This window comes from Tenrec ecaudatus, chromosome 1, assembly GCF_050624435.1.
Source record: "Tenrec ecaudatus isolate mTenEca1 chromosome 1, mTenEca1.hap1, whole genome shotgun sequence".
Classification (NCBI taxonomy): Eukaryota; Metazoa; Chordata; class Mammalia; order Afrosoricida; family Tenrecidae; genus Tenrec; species Tenrec ecaudatus.
In genome coordinates, this window is record NC_134530.1 from 310,824,410 (window position 1) to 310,847,067 (window position 22,658).

The window sequence follows — 22,658 nt, forward strand, 5'->3', positions numbered from 1 at the left end:
TGTCCCATGTCTCCCTTCACCTACTGTTCTGTTGTCCATCCCCCAGGGAGGAGTTTATGTAGATCCCTGTAATCAGTTCCCCCTTTCTACCCTACCTTCCCTCCACCCTCACGGTATCACCACTCTCAGCACTGGTCCTGAAGGGATCATCTGTCCTGGAGTCCCTGGGTTTCCAGTTCCTATCTGTACCAGTGTACATTCTCTGGTCTAGCTGGATTTGTAAGGTAGAATTGGAATCATGATAGTGGGGGAGAGGAGGAAGCATTTAAGAACCAGAGGAAAGTTGTATGCTTCACTGTTGCTGTCCTGCACCTTGACTGGCTTATCTCCTCCCTGCGACCCTTCTGTAAGGAGATATCCAGTTGCCTACAGATGGTTCTTGGGGCCACATTCTGCACTCCCCTTCATTCACAATGATATGATTTTTTTGCTTTGATGCCTGATACCTGATCCCATCGACACCTCGTGATCACACAGGCTGGTGTACTTCTTCCATGTGGGCTTTGTTGCTTCTGAGCTAGATGGCCACTTGTTTTGCCTTCAAACTTTTAAGATCTCAGATGCTATATCTTTTGATAGCCGGGAACCATCAGCTTTCTTTACCACATTTGCTTATGCACCCATTTGTCTTCAATCCTTGAATAATTTTTAAAGTGTTGTGAGAGACAAGATCGGCTCTTCCGTCTCAAAAGTTTGCCAACCTCTGCTCTATAGTAACATAAGAGGTTAAAATGTCCCATCCTGAGGGAACTTCAAAGCAGATCCTGGAGGAGGGAGTGGGAATTGGGGGGACAAGAGACACGGAGAATGGAGACAAGACAATAGCCTGATCAAGTCTCCTTTATTGAGTAAAAAGCTACAACTTATATGTGGAAGAAAGGAGGGAGCAGGATGCAGGTGCTTATCTAAAGAACATCACACCTTGTTTGCTTAAGTTTTACAGGCTGGGTACTTTCTGGGAATGCTGACCACAAAACAGAATTGTACAGACAGATAGAGACTTCCTTATCTATGTCAGGCAAGTTAAGTAAGTCAAACACAGCTGCAGTGCTCTGTCACGTAGGCTGGGATCGAAGAATACCCAGAGCTCAGGCTAATAAATTCCAAGTAATGGCCGGACCTCATGGCTCCGGACATTAAAGTATTTATTACTATGCCAATATCACTTTACAAGTGACTAGACAAGATGTAGAAAGCAAAAAGCAAGTTAGCTGAAATCAGTAGAGGTTTAATTTTGAAAGGTTTTTTTCCTAACTCCAAAATTGAAGCTGTTAATTTCTAAAACAAACCATTGAACAACAAGGGGTTGCTGTAGAGGTTATAGGATATTAAATGCTTTCATTCATATTAGAAGTTCACATAGAAAAATAAGCACCTCTAGTAACAACTGAAATTGTGTCCCTGATTAGCTAGCTACATCCTTACATCAGGGCATAAAAATGAGGGGGCTTCAAAAAGTTCCTGGGAAAACAGAATTAAAATATCGTGGAATTTTCCCCAGTAACTTTTGAACACACATCACATTGTATGAGCGTTCAAGTCCAAGCTTACTAGAAATACAGTTACAGTGGGTATGCCTTGGGCTGTAATCGGCAAGGTCAGCAGCTCAAAACCACCAGAAGCTCTCCAGGAAAAAGTCAAGACTTTCTACTCACCAAAACAGGTACAGGAAACTCATAAGAGCAGGTCTATCCTGCCCTGTTGATAAGAGGCTACATAAAACTCAATCAATGGCTTAGAGTTGAGACAAGAAAATCCACGAGTTAGAAAATCCACTTGCAAATCTCCATGTAGATTAAGCTTCCATTGAATTTCTTATGGACCTTTAAACAGCATCATAAATACCTTTCCCTTTGGGTAGAGTTTATTTGGAGGTGATTAACTATCATTCCCCCTAGCCAGTCAAATAGGGGCAGCTTCTCCCTCAAGGAAGTGACCAGGTGTGTCCTTCATGGAATTGAATTGCAAGGGCAACTCAGCCTTGATCAGATAGCCCTGAACCACTCCTGTAAATTAATCCTGTCTGCGACTGTGATTTCTTGACCAATTGACTGCCTCTAGGGCTCCTCTCTCTGCCACTGAGTTAATTCTGACTCATAGAGACCCTATAGGGCAGGGTAGAAATAAGCCTGTAACTCTCTTTCTCCCGCAGAACAAGTGTAGTTTGAAACCACTCACCTTGTGGTTACTGGCTCAATGCAAAACCACTACAGTACCAAGGAGCCCTAGATAACTTGAATTCCTGGATGGAGTATGTATTTTTCTCATTCAAATAAAGAATAGTTGTGGCCCTTATTGAAGCTGCAGTTCCTTCCACATAGCTGCTGTCGTCAAAAGAGAGCCCACAGTTGAATTTGTCCTTGATGGTCGCTATTTGGTTTGCTGAAACTGATTACAGTCGGAGTGAGTCCTTTGTTCAAATTGGCACACTTTCCCGAGCCAGAAGCAATGCTGACGATGGCTGGCATGCACAGTTAGCACAGTGAGGGCTGGGGAAAGTCACGGGCCTGCAGCTTAATCAGGACTGAAGATGCAGCACACAGTAAGGGCCACCTTGTGTTCAAAGCGGAAACGTTTGATCCAGTTGTCCTTAAGAAATATTGTGCCTGGCCTCCAACCTTAGTTACTGAGGAGCAGTCAGGTCAGGTCATCCGGGACTATTGGTGTTCTGTTCTCATCACAGCTATGCCGAAGATCCCAGGATACCTGAGACTGGTGATCTCCGGTGGAGATCAGGGAGTAGAATCATGTGCCCCGGGATCTGGATGTCCTTGCTTCTCCTGGTTGTTAAAGAAACTTGAAGATGTAGCTGTGCTTTGTAAAAAAAATCTGGCTAGTAAAACAGCCTTGAAATGTGATGAAGCACAAAAGATCAGAATTTTGAGCATGGAAGCACTATGAGAAGAAAGAACTTCAAGCAGGCAGTTTTATATGCGGCAGAAAAAAATTTTTTAATGTACCTGGCTTAATAAATAAAAAGACTTGTGGGAGTGAAAGAAGGAAAGAAAGAGAATAATTGGAGGGTGTAGCTACCTTTGAGGATGTTCTTTAATTGATATTGGGTGCCTAAGTGTTTACTGTCCTTCCATCTTCCCATCTTCACTATAGAATGTTCTTTGCTTGTCAGGATGACCTCTTTTTGAAGCCTATATATTGCCACTCCAACTTTTAAAAGCTAATATTGAGAAGAAGATGGATTTTTGTGGTCAGGTGCCACCAAGTTGGTTCCAACTCATGTCCACCCAGTCCTGCGCCTTCCCTGCATTTTCATGTTTGAGTTGACTCTGGAAGCCACTGTGCCAAGCCATCTCATGAAGGGTCCTCTTCTTTTGTGCTGAGTTTCTATTTAACCGAGCCCGGTCTCCTTTTCCAGGGCCTGGTCTCTCCTGGTAACATGTCCAGGGGGCATGAGATGTTTCACGTGGATGTGTGTTCTTTTGGCAGTCCATGGTACTGCCTATGTGCCATCACTCAGGTGCATGATTTCTCCTCCTGTCTTCCTCATTCGCTGTCCAGTGTGCACAGGCGTATGAGGTGGTTGAAGAAGCTGGACACATCTTAGGCCTCCCAGTGACTTCCCTTGTTTGGGTCATGTCCGGACCGGGCAGCCCCTTGTACCAGCTTCTCGAGAAGACAAATGACCTGGCTGAACTTCAAAGCACCTGCCTCCAGCATTTCACAAAGCGTATCTCCCCTGGCAGGACAGTCTCCTCTCCATGGCATTCCACGAAGCAAGTTTGCTGAAAACAACATGATTTACTGGCAGGTCATCTGACTCAAAACTTGCAACCGCAGCACAAAGAACCTCCCTTCCCCTTACCGGCCCATAAAGCCTTTAAGTTCATACCCTATATATGTCTCGCTGCACCATTACCAGACGCGACTTCCCTGACCTAACTTGTTGGGTCATGGAACCTGCCATGGGGCTCAAGAGCTCCCACACCCCCATCCCTTTCTCTGCTCTCCCTTCACTCCCAGGAGTTCTTTCCCTGCCTCAATAAAATCTTTCTCAACTTCACATTCCTGGGTAAATTTTATCTCTGTTCCGCACCTCCGTTCCACCTCTCAATATCTTTTATCACTTGAAAGCCCCTGAGGCTAGTTGTCAATAAGAAATGCTAATGAGGTACATATTCAGTAACCCCATCCCAGAGATTCTGATGTAATTAACTGGGGAAAAACCAGTTACTGACATTTCAAATAAACAAAAAGTTTCATCATTGATCCTAATTTGCTGTGAGGTCAGAATTTCTGGTCTCCCTGGTTTCATTTCTTTTTGGCAGTTGAATTCTGTGCTATGCTGGACAAGAATCAGATGGGAGATTAATAAAGAGGTATTGAGCTTGAGCCCGGGTGGTATAATGGATTGTGCATTGAGCTGCTAACCACTGGCTAACGGCAGTGAACCTGATCTTGGAATAAAGAATTAGAGCTTAAAAAAATGACAGCTTTATAGGACTGAAGGGTAAGAGCAGTAGGAAAAAACAGGGAGGTCAGTTGCCCAATGTTCTGTCCATTATGCTGGGAATCAGTTTCCCAGTGTAAATCAAAGCTAAATTATCTTAAAACCCCCGACTTACATATGCTGAGCGGCTGGCAGCTGAGAGGCAGCACGCAGAAAGGGTGGCAGCGCTGGGCAATGACCCACTGGCCCGGCTGCAGATACTCAACGTCACCCCCCACCACCTCAGCACTCCCACATCCACTCGCACCTGCACCTGCACCAGCAGGATGCTATCCATGCAGCCTCTGCCTCGGTGCACCCTCTCATCGACCCCGTGGCTTCTGGGTCCCATCTTACTCGGGTCCACTACCCAGCCGGGACCCTCCCCAACCCCCTTCTTCCTCATCCTCTGCACGAGAACAAAGTTCTTCGTCACCAGCTCTTTGCCGCCCCCACCGGGATCTGCCGGCCTCCCTCTCTGCCCCCATGTCCGCGGCGCACCAGCTGCAGGCCATGCACGCGCAGTCGGCTGAGCTGCAGCGCCTGGCGCTGGAGCAGCAGCAGTGGCTGCATACCCATCACCCTCTGCACACTGTGCCGCTGCCCGCCCAGGAGGACTACTATAGCCACCTGAAGGAGAGCGACAAGCCGCTGTAGGTTCTGCGACCAAGAGAGCACCTGGACCTCGGAGGCACCCCTCCCGCACACCACAAGGAGTCCAGAGAGAACGCTGCTCAGTTGCAGGGTCTTGGCAGCTGGGCAGTGGGGAGGAGGCAGGGACAGACAGAAAGCCAAGGCTGGTGTGGGGAGGTGACGAGGGTGGGGCAGAAGCGCAGTCTCTTGGACCCGGTCCCTTTTCCTCCTTGCTCCTCCGCTTTCTTCCTCCCCAAGCACAGCCCTTGGTGGCCACCGACCCCTCCCCCACCCGTTGGTGTGGTTACTTCATCAGTTAGATGTGGCTGTTTTGCGTAGCATAGTGTGCTGTCCCAAAATCCTTGTGTGCGCGCCCCCTGCGATGTATGCCCGGCCCTCTCCTACATTAATAATTTATGTAAATGTATACATGATGCTCTTTAAAACACATCCCAACCAAAACCAAACTAGCAAAAACATCCTCACGACTCCCCAGGAAAAAAAAAAAACCCGACTTAAACCTTAGCACATAAATTGTAAGTTTGCCAGTTATGCATGACTATCCAAGCCATAGACTGCTGTAAGTCCTGTGTAGCACACCATTTGCAAGGCCTACCAAATAAAAGTATTACAGCTCTGGATCTGAGAAGTTGGTGGCCCTGAAAAGGGCCTTTTTCCACAATAAAATCATACAGCGCTTAACCGCCGAAGCCGTAGAGGGTGCGTCCCTGGCGCTTGAGCGCGTAGACCACGTCCATGGCCGTGACCGTCTTGCGCTTGGCGTGCTCCGTGTAGGTGACGGCGTCGCGGATCACGTTCTCCAGGAACACCTTGAGGACGCCGCGCGTCTCCTCGTAGATGAGCCCCGAGATGCGCTTGACGCCGCCGCGCCGAGCCAGCCGGCGGATGGCAGGCTTGGTGATGCCCTGGATGTTGTCGCGGAGCACCTTGCGGTGCCGCTTGGCGCCGCCTTTGCCCAGACCCTTCCCGCCTTTGCCGCGGCCAGACATGTTGAGAAAGTCAAAGCCTCAAAAAGCTGTGAGAGAAGCTAACTGAAACCGGCCTTTATATGTCCGTGTGCGGACCGAACTGAGAACTACCAGAGAGGAAGCGGGAAACCTCGCCCGCAAGGGCGGGGCAGAGAAGTCTAAGGAGGCGGGGAAAGAGGCGTTCTTCTTTTGTAAGTAGGTAACTAAAATTGGTTTATTGTGAAAATTCGGAATACGAACAAGAAAATTACAACCCGTTCTCCTGCGTCAATTATCCAGTTTATTTGATGCCGAAACTCGAGAGGCTTGGGGCTCCCCCCTCCTTTGGGGGTCCCTCGAGACGCCCTCCCCCTCTCTCCTAAATTTCCAGGACCTTTAAACGCGGCGCTTACTCAGTGCTCAGGCACACTCTGGCCGATGGGCAGCCGCCCTGGTGAGTTCTCCTTATCGCTCCAAGCTTGGTTTCGGTTTCTCGGGCTCCACCGGAGTCTTCCCGCCTGAGAAGCGGCTACGGCGGGGATTCTTCCGTTGACCTCAGGGGTCTTGGGGGAGTGATTGTCCTTGAGATGTCTTGCCAATCCCTCCTTCTTTCCTTCACTGCGTTCCCAGGCAGGACTCACCTGGGGTCGCCTGGGTACCTCCTGTCTGGTCTCGCTCACCGAGAAGCCGAAATCTTGCCTTTGTTTGCTCCCCTCTTCCCTCCCCCATCTTCCCCCCCCCTCTCTTTCCAGACCCCTCTAAGTTTATTAAGGAATTTATTTATCTTCCTCAAACATATGATTTAACCTGGCATGACATCCAAGTAATCCTTGCCTCCACTCTTTCCTCGGAGGAACTTGTGCGCGTGTCTCCGATGCAGGTCGCCAGCTAGCAGACAAAGACCAAGCTAGAGACCCCAATGTCCCCTTAGGGGCACATGCCATTTCCACTAGAGGACCCTGGGTGGAATTAGCAGCCTGGCCTAGGGGCTTATAAGGTTTATTTGGACGCAAAAACAGAATCAAAGACCCAATTAATGACGTTTTCGAAGCAGGCTTTATTGAGAAGCTTGCGGGCGGGTTCAGCAACTCAGGGTATCGAGCTATTGAAGCTGCACTGGGAAAAAATCCTGGCGGCATTTTTTATGCCCACTGCTGGCAGGCACAGCTGGGGAGGATCAAAGCTGGGGAGGATCTGTGCACACAGGTGCTTCAGAAGGGAGAAGGTTGTTAATCTTATTTATATGTCAGGGACGGGTGGAGTGACCATATCTTCAGAAAACGGTCTGGCTTTGGGATGAGCTGGTTCCCAGAATTTGGGGTTGAGCAGGGGAGGGGAGGTCGGTTAGGGGTCAGTCTTGAGAGCTAAGATGGAGGTACAGGACTCAAAATGGAGTCTGTTGTGCAAAGACCGGTCAGGTCTGACTTTCCCCACAGAAATCTTATGCTCAGATACCTCATTAGGGGCCTAGAAGCAGTCTCCAACCAGGTAGTCAACTACAATAAGCTGAGGGAAGTCACTCAAAAGGCAGATGAAAATCCTGCTCTTTTCTCAACTGCCTCCAGGAGGCACTCACCAGATACACTCGCTTAGATCCAGGATCTAAGAGTGGGGCCTCTATTTTAGCCTCTCACTTTATTTCACAGACCAACCCCTACTGGACGCTGAAGTCACATTGTTTGTGGATGGAAGCTCCCTATCGAGCGATTCTGGACGCCAATGAGCAGCTTATGCAGTGATAACACCCTCCCAGGTAACGGAGGCAACTCCGCTTCCCCCAGGCACCACCTCTCAGCAAGTAGAACTAGTAGCCCCCACTCGGGCCCTCACTTTATCTAAGGGACAAGTTGCCAACATTTACAGATTCCAAATATGCCTTTTTGATAGCACACATGCACTGCCCATTATAAATGGGCAGCTGTTTCAAGTTATCCTCCTGCCAAAAAAGCTAGCCATCATCCATTGCAGGGGACATCAGGCCTCTGGCGACCCCGTAGCCAGAGGCAATGCCTTCACCGACCCTACCGCTCACTCATTAACCCAAGTTCACTCTCCTGCTCCTAGCTCAGTGTGCTTCTTATCTCCCCCTTACACCCCAACCTACACTGACCAGGAGAACACTCATTACTGCTCCCTTCCTCGACGGGAGGGATGGATGTACAAAAACAACTTATTCATCCTCCCAAAGTTAGAACAGGAAACAGTCATCACCGATGTTCACAGCTCTTTACACATTGGACCAAAAGCTTCATATAAGTTCCTGACCCCCATCTTTCACCCCACTGGACTATGGAACACTATCGACTCAGTGCAAGCAAAGTGTAATATTTGTGCCCTCTCCAATAGCCAGGGAGCTCAACACCCTCGCAAACAGCTCCACCAGGTGCGAGGACACCTGCCAGGACAAGACTAGCAAATTGATTTTACCCACATGCCAAGACGTAAGCAGTTTAAATATCTCCTCACTATGGTTGACACGTTTTCAGGATGGATTAAAGCCTTTCCCACCTCCTCTGAGAGAGCAAACATAGTCACCACCCACCTTCTCCAAGACATCATTCCCCGCTTTGGCCAGCCTGCTTCAATCCAGTCTCTGCAAAAGGAAACCCCGAGAGGTAGAGAGTCCAGGGTCATTGTTTGCTTCCTGTATGACCAAAATCCAACTACCGGGTGCGCAACCCAGTGGATACAGGAAAATGTAGGGTGCCCATGGAAGTCCTGTAATATCCACTACGCTCACTCCTACCCCATAACCAGGTCCCACCGGCTCTATTGGTCAGGAACACAGTTCACCTTAACCATCCCCTACCCATGGGACAACAGGTGGACCAGCCCGGTCCCAGGTAGTTGGTATGTGCAATCATGGGATAGTTATCCAGTATCCAGACTGTTCATATGGAGAACGCTTGTGCAGGTCTAGCCTACCGTTCACCACGCCATCCAGACCCAAGAACAGCAACTTACTAACCGAATCTCTGGATTTTCCGGGTCCCCCTTCGCCTGGCTAGCCCTACTGCAACAGGGACTTGCCGTTGCCAACCTCACTGGGCTAGGTAACCTCGCCACCTGTCTCGTGCGCAACCTTGGAACGCCCTCCAATGGCAGCAGTCCCAGTTCCTGCCCTGCCATACTCACCCAACACCTCAACCACACAACCATCCGCAACGTCCCACTATACCCTCCATCGGAAAAGACGCAGGTACCGTTCTGCTACTCAAATGCATCCACTCGATTATGCAACATCACAGAACCACCTTCCCAACCTCTGACAGCCCCAGAAGGCTTCTTCTTCTGGTGCAACTACACCCTTTCTAAGCACCTTAATATTAGCTCTTCCTCAAGTCTTCTTTGCCTCCCTGTCACCCTGATCCCACAGCTGACTATATACACTCCCGCTGAATTCCAAACCAAGTACTCGCAGGTTTACGGCCGCCGAGCAAAAAGAGCCGGTTTTCTCCCTGTGGTCACAGGCCTCTCCCTGGCCTCGTCAGCAGTTGCAGTGGGACTGAGTGGCGGGGCCCTTGGACACTCTGTCGTCACAGCAGACAAGCTAGCTACGTGCTTCCAGCTGGCAGTCGGTGCCTCCGCTGAGTCTTTAGCCTCCCTCCAGAGGCAAATAACCTCAGTTGCTCAAGTTGCCTTACAGAACCGTCAAGCCCGCGCCTTAGACCTCATCAGGGCTAAAAAAGGAGGAACCTGCCTCTTCCTCCAGGAGGAATGCTGCTACTACATCAATGAGTCGGGAATTGTGGAAACCAATATCCAGACCCTCAACAAGCTAAGCCGTGAACTACAAAACAGATTCGGGACAGACGGGTCTTCTTCCTAGTGGAACTCCTCTCTATACCTCTACTTAGCCTCCATATTGGGACCCATAATTTTAGTTAAAATTTTACTTCTAATGGCTCTTTGTCTCATCCAGCTCCTACAAAGCCGGCGCCGTGACATCCCCCAAGTTGCTGTTCACCAGATGATGCTACAGCAATACCAACCTCTCCCCCCTGTGCCAGGCCAGAACTCCCAGTACTCTGCCTAAAAATCCCCTCCCCTTGGTTCTTCGCCCACTACTAACAGGAAGTAGTTACAGAAAGACTGACTTCGCCCTCTTTCCCCTATAAGGCAAGGTCTGGAATGCCTGGTCTTAGCACAAGAAACCCCATTTTAAGTCTGACGCCTCCATCTTAGCTCTCAGGACTCACCCCTCACCAGCTTCTCCCTCTGCATAAGCCCAAGTTCCTGTCACCAGATGTTCCCAGAACCAAGATGTTCTTTGACGATATGTTTACTCAACCCTTCCCTGACCTTTAGGTAACTTTAACGACCTTTTCTTTTCTGCTACCCCTTTGTGCACACTTCCCCCCAGCTGTGCCTGCCAACAGGGGGTATAAAAATTCTGCACTGGGCAGCTTCAATAGCTCTATACCTTGAGTTGCTGAACCTGCCCACAAGCCTCTCAATAAAGCCTGCTCCTAAAACTTCATTGATTGAGTCTCTGGTTCTGTTTCGCGTCCAAATAAACTTGATATCAATAAGTAACTATTGCTAATATGTTTGTGAACAGATAAATGCCCGGTGTTGTCTGACTGCAAGTCGTTTTGTCATCTTTCCAAGTGATTGTATTTTTATTAACTACCCTTTTATAAGGAAACTTAACATGTTGCTTTTTAATTATTCCTTCTTATGAATTCTTACTACCAATTCTCTAGTAATTAATAAGCAGGCAGCATTTTAAAATTCATCTTTTCACTGCTGATGAATTTTCATTTTGAAATTTTTTGGCATAGGCCAAATAAAATTTTTTTCTTTTATAACTTTGTGATAATTTCTTCCTAGAACAATTCAAATCTTCAATTTGGGCCCATGTTTAATTTTTTTAGTTCTCAGAAATGTATCTTTATTTTATTTTTTAAAATCATTTTATTGGGGGCTCGTACAATTCTTATACAATCCATACATCCATCCATTGTGTCAAGAACATATGTACATTTGTTGCCATAATCATTCTCAAAATATTTGCCTTCTACTTGAGCCCTTAATATCTGCTGTGAAATGTATCTTTAAGCGTACAAAGTATGTTTTATGAGTTTTTTGCAAGATACATTTCATTTTCTACTAAAAGCAATTTATGCACATGGTTAATTTTTTAATTAAATTAGAAAAATCGGCTATAATTTCTGAGACATTTGCTTTATTTTCATATTTAACACTTTCTACATGCATGGTGATAACTTGTGCAATTATTTTAATTGTAAATAAATGATGATAATCCCAATACCATTTTAAAACAAAGATCTTGTTTTTTGATGTTTCTATATAGATCTGTGCTTTGGAAAAAGGTTTGGAACTCAGTCTCTGCCATCAGTCAAGCCTGGGTTTACATTGAGGTGTTAGTGTGGTTCCTTTTCCTCCCTGTATCTTAGTTTGGCCATCCATAGACTGATGGTGAGGACAAGAATATTACATAGATGTATGCTAAGAATTAACGAAGATAAGGGATCAAAATACTTAGGCCCGTTTATGGTTCAGATCTTCCTAATAGAAAAGCGAATATTTATATCTAGTATTTGCTTAAAGTTTTACAGAGATCATAATTTTTTATTTTATCTGCATGTGAGTATAATAAAGTACTTACAACAATATATACAAATATTTCTATTTGTGTGTTCTGAGAATATTTTCAACAATGTCCTAGTAGCTAAAACACAATAGGATATAATCACTGATTCTCTGAGGTGTCTTCTCTTGGAACTATATCAATAGAGTACATTTATTGTAAAACAAAAACCAACCTATTATCCAGTCAACGCAGTTTCACAATGACCACATAGGACAGGATAGAACTGTGTCTGTGGCTTGCCAACCCTGCAAAGCTATATGGGAGTAAAAACTCATCTTTATCTTGAGGAGCAGTTGGTGGTTTTGAATTGCTGACCTTGTAATTAGCAGCCCAATGAGTATACACTAAGGGAAAACAAATTGCAGTCTAAAAACTTCAGAGAACCTAGAGATTGGAAAGCAAATTCTTGCCAGATAATCTAAAAGCTTTGCTTTTAGAGATTTTGAGTCTGTTCCCTAATCACAGTCTGTGTGGCCAGCCTGCCTTTCTCTAAAACATTGTTGCAAGTTTTCTAGGCTCCAAAATAGTAAACACTTGCCAAAAAGGCAATTCCAAGTCATAGCAACCATATAAACAGACCAACTAGACCCTGGAAACCATAGGATGCAAAACTCTGTTGAAATATTGCTTTTTTATGGTTCCACAAAAAAAGTTAAGTCCCTTCATCTCCTTAGTAGAAATGGTTAAAAGGGGTGAGGGAGAGGCCCCAAATGAAAATATAACTTAGATCAGCCTCTTCTGGATGCACGTCCCCCCAAACAGACAACAAAAAGGCTATCGAATCAATTCCAAATCATTGCCACCTAAAATAAGATAGAATAAACATGCTCCAAGGAGTTTCCAAGGCCAAATACTAACTTTAATTCATACTTATTAAATCTTCAAAACCCTAGATGGAACAACAAAACACCACCCAGTCCTGCACCATCCTCAAAGTTTTCTTAATGCCCGAGGCCATTTTTGCAGCCACCATGTCAGCCCATCTCATGGAGGCCCTTAGTCCTTGTTGCTGCAGCTGTACTTTTCCAAGCATGATGTCCCTCTCCAGGAACTTGTCTCTCCTGACAACATGTCCAAAAAATATCTAGGTCAAAATCTCACCATCCTTGCTTCTAAGGAACATTCTGTCTGGCCTTCTTCCAAGACAGATGTTTGTACTTTTGGCAGTTTGTCGTACTTTCACTGTACTTTGCAACCTTTCTCAAACTCAGAGCTTAGAATGTAAGCTTTACTACATTACAATTAAAAAAAACCACATTTCTATTGAGCAGTGATACATTAATTAGAGTCACAAATTCGCTGTAAGTTTTCAGGTCTGAGTACATTAATTGGGAGTAGAAAAACAATTTTTTTTAATCCTAGTAGGGAAAAATGGGGAAACCAAAGAAAATACAAAATTTATTTTCCTCCTCTTATATTTCTGAAGAGGGTGATAGCTTTCTTTGAACAGATACCTTAGGTACCAAACAACACATTCCATGGTTTCTGTTCTCTCCTCCTATATAGTTATCATTCAGTGTAATTTTAAAAATATATTTTGGTTTCTTAATTTCAAAGAAAACAGTTGGTTTGGGGAAGTAGATCAACAGGCTTGAGGTGGGGGGAGGGGCAGGGGAGAGAGAACCACAAAAAATTAGGCTCTCGGTTTGGATAAAATTTCCCTAGCTCAACGGAGGCGTAAAAACCAATGCCCGTCCCTCACATTGATTTCAAGTCATAGCAATCCTATATCAGACTCAAAAACCAAACCCACTGCATAAAGTGAATTCTGACTTCTGGCAACCCGATAAGGCAGGGTAGAACTGCCTCTGTAAGTTTTTGAGACTGTCGTAACTCTTTATTGTACCAAGCCTCATCTTTCTCCCGGAGAGTGACTGGTGATTTAGAACTGCATACCTTGAGGTTAGCCCCGAGGTTGTAAATATTTACCAGAGAGTAGACTGCCTCATATTTGTTCCTGGGGAGTGACTGGGGAGTAATAACCACAGACCTTGAGGTTAGCAATCCAACTGTGATGGGACAGCTCTGTTTTCTTAAAAAAAAAAAAAGTTTTAACTCTGATTTTTAGATTCAAAGATAAACAGAGCCCCATACCAAACCCTTTGACACAGAATCACAGTAGAGCTGCCCCTATGGGTTCTAAGGCTGGAACTCTTTAAGGAAGTAGAGGCCTCGTTTTTCGCCCACAAAATGCCTGGTGCTTTCGAACTGCCAGCCAAACCAAGGAGTACCTCCCTACACCACCACTGCTAAATCAGTAACTGCATTTAAAAGAAGCCTCCACCATGTCTCTCTCCAAATTACTTTTTCCCACAAGACTCTGAAGCTTTCATGGGCGGAGCTCATAGAAATGAATTATTTTCCATTACCAAAATGTACCAAAAGACATCACTGAGCAAATGGGATTATCCATTAAATCACTGGATTTCCCCATCTTGAGCGCAAGGGCTCCATTCAGTGGCAAGGATGGTTTCAAAGGTGGTGAAATACAAAACTCCAATACGAGTGAGAATGCAGAGAAACAACATTTCCCTCGTCCAACTTTAGCCTCCTGTCAGCTACTCAACTATACCACCAGCTCGTGCTCACTGGGGGCCCGGAGCACAATTCCCTCCCAAAGTGAACTTTAGTTTCAGGGACAGCTTTGCTCTTAAATTTGTTGCCTCATAATTCCCGTCAAATCTTCCTTTTGGAAGTGCTTTGTTAAAAGAAATTGAATAAAATTCTACTCAGTCATCTTTATTACTTTAAGCTGCGAAAGTGAAACTGTTACCACCCCATTCTACTTGGCATTTTATAAGGTTAAGACCCAAAATTCACTACGAAAAGCACTCATGGTGGAGGGAATTAGCGAAATAAAAATGGTCACAACCATTTAGCGTTAAGATTGCCGCTTCAGGAACTGTCAGAAATCCCCTGGCATAGCAAACCCCTTCAAGCAAAATGCCCGCAATCCTAAATGAGCCCTGCTACAACAGGGGACGCCCACGCTCCCAACCAAAGCATGCCCACGTTTGGACTGGCAATTCTTAAAGACGCACGGATCGAATTGGTCACAAAAATGTAGTCAACTTCACCTGGACTGCACAATTGCAGTCCCAAAGATTACGGTTAAGCGGAATACCCTGAGTTCATTGACCCAGCAAGAGGAGCAACATTTTTACAAGTTCCTCCTAAACCCAAGCTTAGAGACTCTTACTGCCTGTGTTTGCAGCTCTAATCCTGACAGTGAGAGTGGCTCTGAAAAGAGCCTTTTGACTTCGGTGCGAAGGCGTGCCGGTGACGAAGTTACTTAGCGCTGGTGTACTTGGTGACGGCCTTGGTGCCCTCGGACACGGCGTGCTTGGCCAGCTCCCCGGGCAGCAGCAGGCGCACGGCCGTCTGGATCTCCCGCGACGTGATGGTCGAGCGCTTGTTGTAATGCGCCAGGCGGGACGCTTCGCCGGCGATGCGCTCGAAGATGTCGTTCACGAACGAGTTCATGATGCCCATGGCCTTGGACGAGATGCCAGTGTCGGGGTGGACCTGCTTCAGCACCTTGTACACGTACACCGAGTAGCTCTCCTTGCGGCTGCGCTTGCGCTTCTTGCCGTCCTTCTTCTGCGCCTTGGTCACGGCCTTCTTGGAGCCCTTCTTCGGGGCGGGCGCGGACTTCGCTGGCTCAGGCATGTTGAAGGTAACTTGCAAGAGAAAAGCAAAGCACTGTAGAGGAGAGGGAGTACCCTCGTTTATAAAGAACGTCTTATGCAAATTAGGCATTAGCTAAAATGCAGCATCTGATTGGCTTTGTTTGGAGTGACGTCAGTTCTAAGCTTTGTCCAATGAAATTAAAGCACGTTCACCTTCAACGACGTGTTTCCATTGGTTAACATAAAGTTGCGATTTTTAACCAATGACATTGCTTCGTTTTCGCGCCTAACAATGTTTATAAAAGTACTACAGGTGAAGTTTGGCTTCATTCCACTTCTTTTAGTGACTTTGGTAGCAGTCATGTCAGGACGCGGCAAGCAAGGCGGCAAGGCTCGCGCCAAGGCCAAGACCCGCTCCTCCCGCGCCGGCCTCCAGTTCCCGGTGGGCCGCGTGCACCGCCTGCTCCGCAAGGGCAACTACGCCGAGCGGGTCGGGGCCGGCGCGCCCGTGTACCTGGCGGCCGTGCTGGAGTACCTGACGGCCGAGATCCTGGAGCTGGCGGGCAACGCGGCGCGCGACAACAAGAAGACGCGCATCATCCCGCGCCACCTGCAGCTGGCCATCCGCAACGACGAGGAGCTCAACAAGCTGCTGGGCAAAGTCACCATCGCGCAGGGCGGCGTCCTGCCCAACATCCAGGCCGTGCTGCTGCCCAAGAAGACCGAGAGCCACCACAAGGCCAAATAAGTCGCAAGACCAAAGGCTCTTTTTAGAGCCACCTACTCCAGCCAAGAAATAGCTGTGACACTTTTATGTACTGTTCCTGCTGCAGATGTCATGAGTGTAAAAGATGCTAGAGCAAATTAGATCTTCACTTGACGGTTTTCGTACAAATGATTGCATGTCTTTTTGGATGTTTTTCATGCCGTTCAATTTATGCATTCTTTCCTTTTCACTAAATTTCTCAAGAGTCAACAACCCCCATCTGCATAGTCAGTTCATTTGAAAATTGGCTCAAATAACACCATTGGCAACTGAAGGCTTTCTAAAATATCACTCTTGAATATGATTGCCATTTAGTTTCTGGTTAATTAAAATTAACCAATTTCTCTGGTATGTGTTCTTTTGCGGTTAACAATTTCACACCTATTGTCATTGTTTCTCAAAAATATGGAGAATGTTAGCCATGTTGAAGCCAGTCACCAAGACAGACAATGGGTGACCCGATTCAAACTTCAAGGTGATTTAAGTCCATCTTGATTCCCAGTTTTCCTCAAACATTGTTGTACCTTTCTTTGGAGTCATGGTTACAATAGTTTTCACAAATAAAGTAGAATTAATGAAGCACACTAATATTTTAAGTACTAACACAAGCATATATTGTCTGAGCCAGAACTGTGCTTAGGTGGAAACATCAGCCCTTTGTGTAAAGATGAGATGTGACTCAGCCCATAAAAGGTTTTTTCAAGTCAGATTTTCAGTGTTTTTGAGCAAAGTTATGAACAGTGAGCAGATTTTTTTTTTGTTCAAGCTTTGCTGTTTGAATTGTGGAAAGCAAGCTTAGAGCTATTTGAGAACCAAAATATCTGCAATTTTATTTTGTTGATGTTTTGATGAAAATCATACTATAAAAGACTCCTTTCCCCCTTGGGAAGGATTGCATGGAATCTGATCAGAAATGACAAATATTACTAAAAGCCAGAAATAAATTTTAATTTCAGGAAGTGCTAGGTCAGTCAGGCCAAACTGGGAACCCACTCTGGAATTCCAGCCTGAGGTAATCTGTAATATTTGCAGTCTGTCAAAGAATTTGGTGCATACAATTTCTGGTGTAAATTAATACTGCTTTAGCAAGCAAAAGCTGGTCTGAGTCACAGACTTCCTAAAGTAAACATTTGAAGAGGTCAGGACATTGCACACTTTACAATTGATTATTGAAAACTTCATAAACTGACAGACTGATCAGACTAGAAATAGTTTCAGGGATTGGCTTGATTTGTTCTATTACTTAAGCTAAACAACTAACTCTGAAACATACAAGACCATGTCATTCAATTGTCCAGTCAAATCAGATATCTAGTACCCTGTCCAAAACCATTCACATAACATCTCTGGGTTTTGCTCCAAAATGTTAGGGTGCTCAATGATATTTTAGTTGAAATAGAGTATTCTAGGCAGAGACACAGAAAAACAAAGTTCTGACACTGAAGTCTACCTGGTATATTCAAGCAACAGACATGATGATCATTTGGATTGTAGGCCTAATGGAGGAAAATGGAAATGATGATAGGGCTTCATGAACTTTGCTGCCCATTCTTTCAGGCTTGCTGTTCTGTTAGAATGCATGAAGAATTGACAGACCTTTAGCAGTTAGAAATTAGCCCACCTCCATTTGAAGGATAAAGCTCACTAGCAATAGCTGTAGCTGAAATGTGCACACACCTGTCCAAAAAGAACCTGAGAACCAGAACACCTCTCTCCAGCCAGATGCCCTCCCTTAAGCCTGTCACCTGTTGCTGGAGTGTGGGGGTGGGATCCGATTTTGATGGGCAAGTTCCATTTGATGGGTGAGTGCTCTTTTCTCCCTTTCATCACCCTGTCTCCCCGAATCCCTCATTTTGAGTGAACATTTTGTGGTCACCTGACTTGAAAGGTGACCAGATCACTGAGTAGTTATTCGCTGTTTCAAGGACTTTTCTTCTGAGTGAGCTAGGATGGGGCGGGAGAATTTTCAGATGACGAATGGAATGATCAGGCCCACCTTTGAGCAGGATCACTGATGAGGCCAGACTGCAGGTGGAGCACTGTAAAAACAAGGTCAATTGGAAGTTGATCCAGGTGAGAGATGATGGGTAACTTGGTGACCATCAAATGAAGTAGGTGAGGTGCTAGTATGTTTTGAAGAACAGGCTAATGGGATATATTCTGGTTGTCTGCGTGCCCAAAAGTACATAAGAAATGCAGAAATCAAGTGTCACTTAAAGACGTGGGCCTTGAACTGAAATGGAAAGAATTGGAAATTGGAGATTTCAGGGAAAATATCAAGAATTCAGGTTCAGAAATATTGAGAGGCCTATTCCACATCTGAGGGTAGATTGAGTGAGTTGCTGGTTAGAGTTTTGGGTAAGGGCTTGACCAAGATGGCAGAGTGAGTAAAACCAGATGTAACCATCAAGCAGGAGAGATAAGATGTGGAGGAGACCAAGTGCTGACCTTGAGGATTTGAAGAAGTAAGAATAAATCTAGAAACGGAGAACTAGGGGCTAGTGAACTGGAGTAGGGGTGGGGGTGGGGGAGCAACAATGCAGAGTGTGATGTAAGCCGGTGCCTGAAATCAAAGGCATTTGCTCAGTCTGCCGTCAGAGCTCTGTTTCCAGCCTAAACCTTGAAACAGTCCTAAGGCCACCTTGAGTATCGGACATCTCTGCCACCAAACTGCCAAGGAGACTTGAAAGGTCAAGTATCCTTCTGGGAAGGCAAGCAGGAATAGTTTGCCCAGGAAAAAGACCGATGAAGCATCTACCCACAGAGAGTAAAGTAGATGACTTAAGAGAATCCTCAGAACTAAAGTCATGTTAGTGTTGTGATTAGCTGCTGTTCCAGCACTTCCAACGCGTAATGACCTCTTGTAGAACAGAACACAATACTTCCGTGTCCTGTGCCATCCTCACAATTGCTAAGATGTTTGAGCCCATGGTTGCAGCCACTGTGTCAGTCCATTTTGTCAATCTTCTTTTTCACTGCCTCTGCTTTAATGAGCAAGACGTCTTTCTCCAGGGGCTGGTCCCTCCTGACAACATGCTCACAGTACATGAGATGAAGTCTCCCCCTCTTTGCCTTTAAGAAGCACTCTGGTTGGACTTTTCCCAAGACTGATTTGTTTGTCCTCACTGAAGTCCATGGTACTTCAACTATTCTTCACCAAACCATAATTCAAATGCATCCATCATTTGATCTTCCTTAGTCAATGTCCAACATGCAGATGAGATTATTCAAAATATGGCTTGCATCAGGTACACCTTAGTCTTAAAAATGTTTGCTTGCTTTTCAATACTTTAAAGAGGTTTTGTGCAGCAGTTTTACCCAGTGCAATTTGACCTCTTGAACGCTGTGAGACAAAACCCTTTAAAGCTTCAATCCTGTCTCCATTTATCACGATCTTACCTAGTGCTCCAGTTGTCGGGATTATTGTTTGCTTTACAATAAATTGTATTCCATATTGAAAGCAGCAGTCCTTGATCTATCATCAGCAAGCTTCATTTGCAGCAAACAAGGCTGTTCCATCTGCAGATGGGAGGTTGTTTATAAGGCGTCCTCCAATCCTGATGCTGAAATCTCCTTCATTTAGTCCAAGTTCTCTGATTGCTTAACAGACAGAGTGAATAAGTATGGTGAGAGGTTACAACCCTAGTATACGCCTTTTGTGACTTTAAACCTATTCACACAACTGCCTCTTAATCCATGTGCAGGTCCCACATGGGCACAATGAAGTATTCTAGAATTCCCATTCTTCTCAGCGCTGCCCATAATTTGTTATGGTCCCATAAAACATAGACAGGAGAAAGCAGTCAGTTTCTGGTCCTCTCCCCTTCTGATCTTGTAGGTCAACAAAAGCCTCTCCTGACTCTTGTGGCCATAACTCTTCATTCTATTTTCACGTCTCTTTCTGTTTTCCTCATATACTGAATAAAATTTTGTGGGGTTATTTCCTCACAAGTATAACTTTGATCATTCCCTTACAGAACAAGTGTCCTGAACACCAAATAAAGAAATATTTTCTGGAGGAGAAATCAACCAACCGTGTCAAACGCTGCTGAGATCAAGTATCTGCTATAGCCATCTGAAGCCGTGAACTTGTAACTTGACGTGGAATGTTGGGGTGAAAGGCAGGCAGACGTAGATTAAATGAACGTCATGGCATGTGTTTAGAACTTAACTCCTGAGCAATGGGTTTGTGGAAGTCTACAGGGTACAATGGGAGTCCTAAGTCCATTTTTTAGTCTCCACCTAGATTCAACCTCCAGGTAATTCTCTCTGGTCATTAACCAGTGCTGTGAAATGTTTTGCCGACAAACAGTATGAATTAGAAGGTGAATTGCTACCACTCCCCTAGCCAGCCCACAGGTAGCCTCTCCTTCAAGGACTTCCCTAGTCGTGCCTCTGATGGAATTGGTGGTAATAGGGCTTCTCCACATTGAGGAGCCCCGTTGTAGTAGCTGGTTGCACACTGATCTGTAAATCAGGCCAGCAGTTTGAACCCACCAGCGGTCCCCTGAAAGAATGTGGAGGCTGTCTGCTCCTATAAATATTTGAAATCTCAAACAAACAAAAAAACCCAAAGAGGTTCTACTGTATCCAATTGGGTGTCTGTGGGTCAGCATCGACTTAATGGAAGAGAGGGAGGGAGAGTGGAGAGGCCTGAACCGACCTGATCAACGTTCCTATCTGGGAGAGTTTGTGTATCTGAATCCCAATAGGACCCAGGAAGGTCCATTGGAAGCAGCCCCCTTTGTTCTCCATGTCCTCTTTCAGTGGTTATGTTTCGGTGACTCTGTAGACACATGAAGGCCTTGTGCTGATGGCCTTCCTCAACTGGATAATGTGCCTTTGTCTTTGTCTTGTCTTGGTCCAGTGTGACACTCAGTAGATGGCATTCCTGTGTCTTCATTCACTCTTCAGCCAACAATAGGTTTAAAACAAAAGCAATTGGTCGCCAGGTGTTCTCACTCAGGGCAGCTGAGTGTTGGAGAGCAGAGCTCTGTAGAAGGTGGTTTGAGTTGGCATCTTGGCAGGCCTGCGTACATGAAGAACCAACTACCCACCCAGGCTTAGAAGGCAAATGCAGTTTATGCCACCCAGGAACCTGCGGGACCGTTAAATTGGAGGGCTCGTTAATAGACTATTGAACAATGATGACATCGCCTGTGGATATTCAAAGGAGGGGTCTGACATGAACGCACTAACCTCCATAATTAATACATCACAACCACCAACATTGGGATTCACTGAAGGGCAGGGGAAAGGAGCCAAGAATAAAGCAAATGCAGACGTTTTAACCTAGAAGGAGCAGGCGACTGTGGAGGGAGGTCAGGGGAAGCGCCTCTGATGGATGAAAGCAGAAGAGACAGGTGAAGGACGGATCAAATTCCGCCAGGGAAAGGAAAAGTGTATCGTTTGTACTGAGAGGGGTGAGCTTCTGGAACCCAGGCTCTAGAAGGCATGTCCCCAGACAGCCAGCTGCGAGTAGGGGCAGCCGTCCCACACATGAAGTACACCCCGGTTACCAGAGCAAGTGAGGATCTCAGCTTTCCCAAAGCCAGGCAGCCTCCGTGTTTCCCCCAGCCAGCCGCTAGTGGGCTTGACTCCTCAACCTCACAGTGTCTAACACAACGCCTAACCCCCTACACCACCACCGTTTCCAAAACTCCTGGGATGGGAGAAGAAATCTTCGAAGAGACCATGGCGCCTCTAAGGCAGTATTGCCTCCAAGTTCAGAGCGCAGGCCGGGCCTCTCTGAAATTAGGGTCATCTCAGAGCCGCAGACCCACAGGGAACCTCACCTCTGCAGGGCTTAAAATGTACCGAGAACCAGTTGGTCTCAGATGGGACCCAGAAGAGACCGCTTACAAGCAGCCCCCTCTCGCTGCCGGAGACCTGAGGACCACCCTTTAAAAGCTGGACTGGTGTGTGGGCACCCGCGTGTTAGGACCCTGCGTGGGTCCACTGGTCTGGGAAAGATTCATGTGGGTGAAGCTTCGGCTTTGTTCCATTCGGTGTGTTACCGGAAGTGAATCTGGGTTTAAGGAGCAGAGGGGAGCAAATGCGGAGGCAACCCTAGAATAACTAAGGGGGAAGGTAACAGTGCACGGGTATTTAGACGTTAAAACTGACGTCCTGAAATTGAGAAAGGAGGGACAAAGCAGTCAGCTGTAGCAGAACACTGGACTAGGGCTCAGAAACTCTCTCTAGCTGCAGGCTGGGGTTCTACCTTGAAAAAGAGGAGCTTAGAGTTTTTATTCTCTCTGCAACATGTTAGGATCCCGTTTCCTCCATAGTAAGGCATATACAAGTTTGCCTTTTTAAATGACTATTTAGCGATTCCTGCTTATCTAGAAATCAGTTTTGGTCAGTGCCGTGAATTGTACCTGACTTTTTATAGTTTATCATCCTTTCTATTTTCCTTTCTTCTTTGAAGTAATATTAATTAATTAGTGTAATTCCAACCTTTTTCTCTTTGGGTTTTTCCTCTGTCATCACTACCTTTCTGTTCTACACTTATTTTATAACTCGTTATCTAGCTATTTAATTTTTCATTTATGACAATATATTTAAAAGGCTTTTGATATACAAATATACCTGTCCTTAT

General features: G+C 45.8%; 3 protein-coding genes and 1 non-coding gene across 4 annotated transcripts; 2 read left to right on the forward strand and 2 right to left on the reverse strand.

The window, feature by feature from the left end:
- The first annotated feature begins 2,284 nt into the window (after positions 1-2,284).
- LOC142438402 (small nucleolar RNA SNORA16B/SNORA16A family) lies at positions 2,285-2,414 on the forward strand. Its single transcript, XR_012782780.1, has one exon. It is a non-coding gene; the product is annotated as a small nucleolar RNA SNORA16B/SNORA16A family (small nucleolar RNA).
- A 3,178-nt stretch (positions 2,415-5,592) lies between these two features.
- On the reverse strand, positions 5,593-6,087 carry LOC142427925 (histone H4). The gene has a single exon (XM_075533048.1). It carries the CDS (start codon positions 6,085-6,087, stop codon positions 5,776-5,778), a length of 312 nt encoding a protein of 103 aa, XP_075389163.1. The 3' UTR covers positions 5,593-5,775.
- An 8,112-nt stretch (positions 6,088-14,199) lies between these two features.
- LOC142427896 (histone H2B type 1-K) lies at positions 14,200-15,398 on the reverse strand. The gene has a single exon (XM_075533022.1). The coding sequence runs from the start codon at positions 15,329-15,331 to the stop codon at positions 14,951-14,953; it is 381 nt and encodes a 126-aa protein (XP_075389137.1). The 5' UTR covers positions 15,332-15,398; the 3' UTR covers positions 14,200-14,950.
- Positions 15,399-15,652: 254 nt separating this feature from the next.
- LOC142427872 (histone H2A type 1-H) lies at positions 15,653-16,154 on the forward strand. Its single transcript, XM_075532990.1, has one exon. The coding sequence runs from the start codon at positions 15,653-15,655 to the stop codon at positions 16,037-16,039; it is 387 nt and encodes a 128-aa protein (XP_075389105.1). The 3' UTR covers positions 16,040-16,154.
- Positions 16,155-22,658: the final 6,504 nt, after the last annotated feature.

Bases quoted from the DNA above. Each gene is read 5' to 3' on its own strand.
- LOC142427925 (XM_075533048.1), bottom strand. From the start codon at position 6,087: ATGTCTGGCCGCGGCAAAGGCGGGAAGGGTCTGGGCAAAGGCGGCGCC.
- LOC142427896 (XM_075533022.1), bottom strand. From the start codon at position 15,331: ATGCCTGAGCCAGCGAAGTCCGCGCCCGCCCCGAAGAAGGGCTCCAAG.
- LOC142427872 (XM_075532990.1), top strand. From the start codon at position 15,653: ATGTCAGGACGCGGCAAGCAAGGCGGCAAGGCTCGCGCCAAGGCCAAG.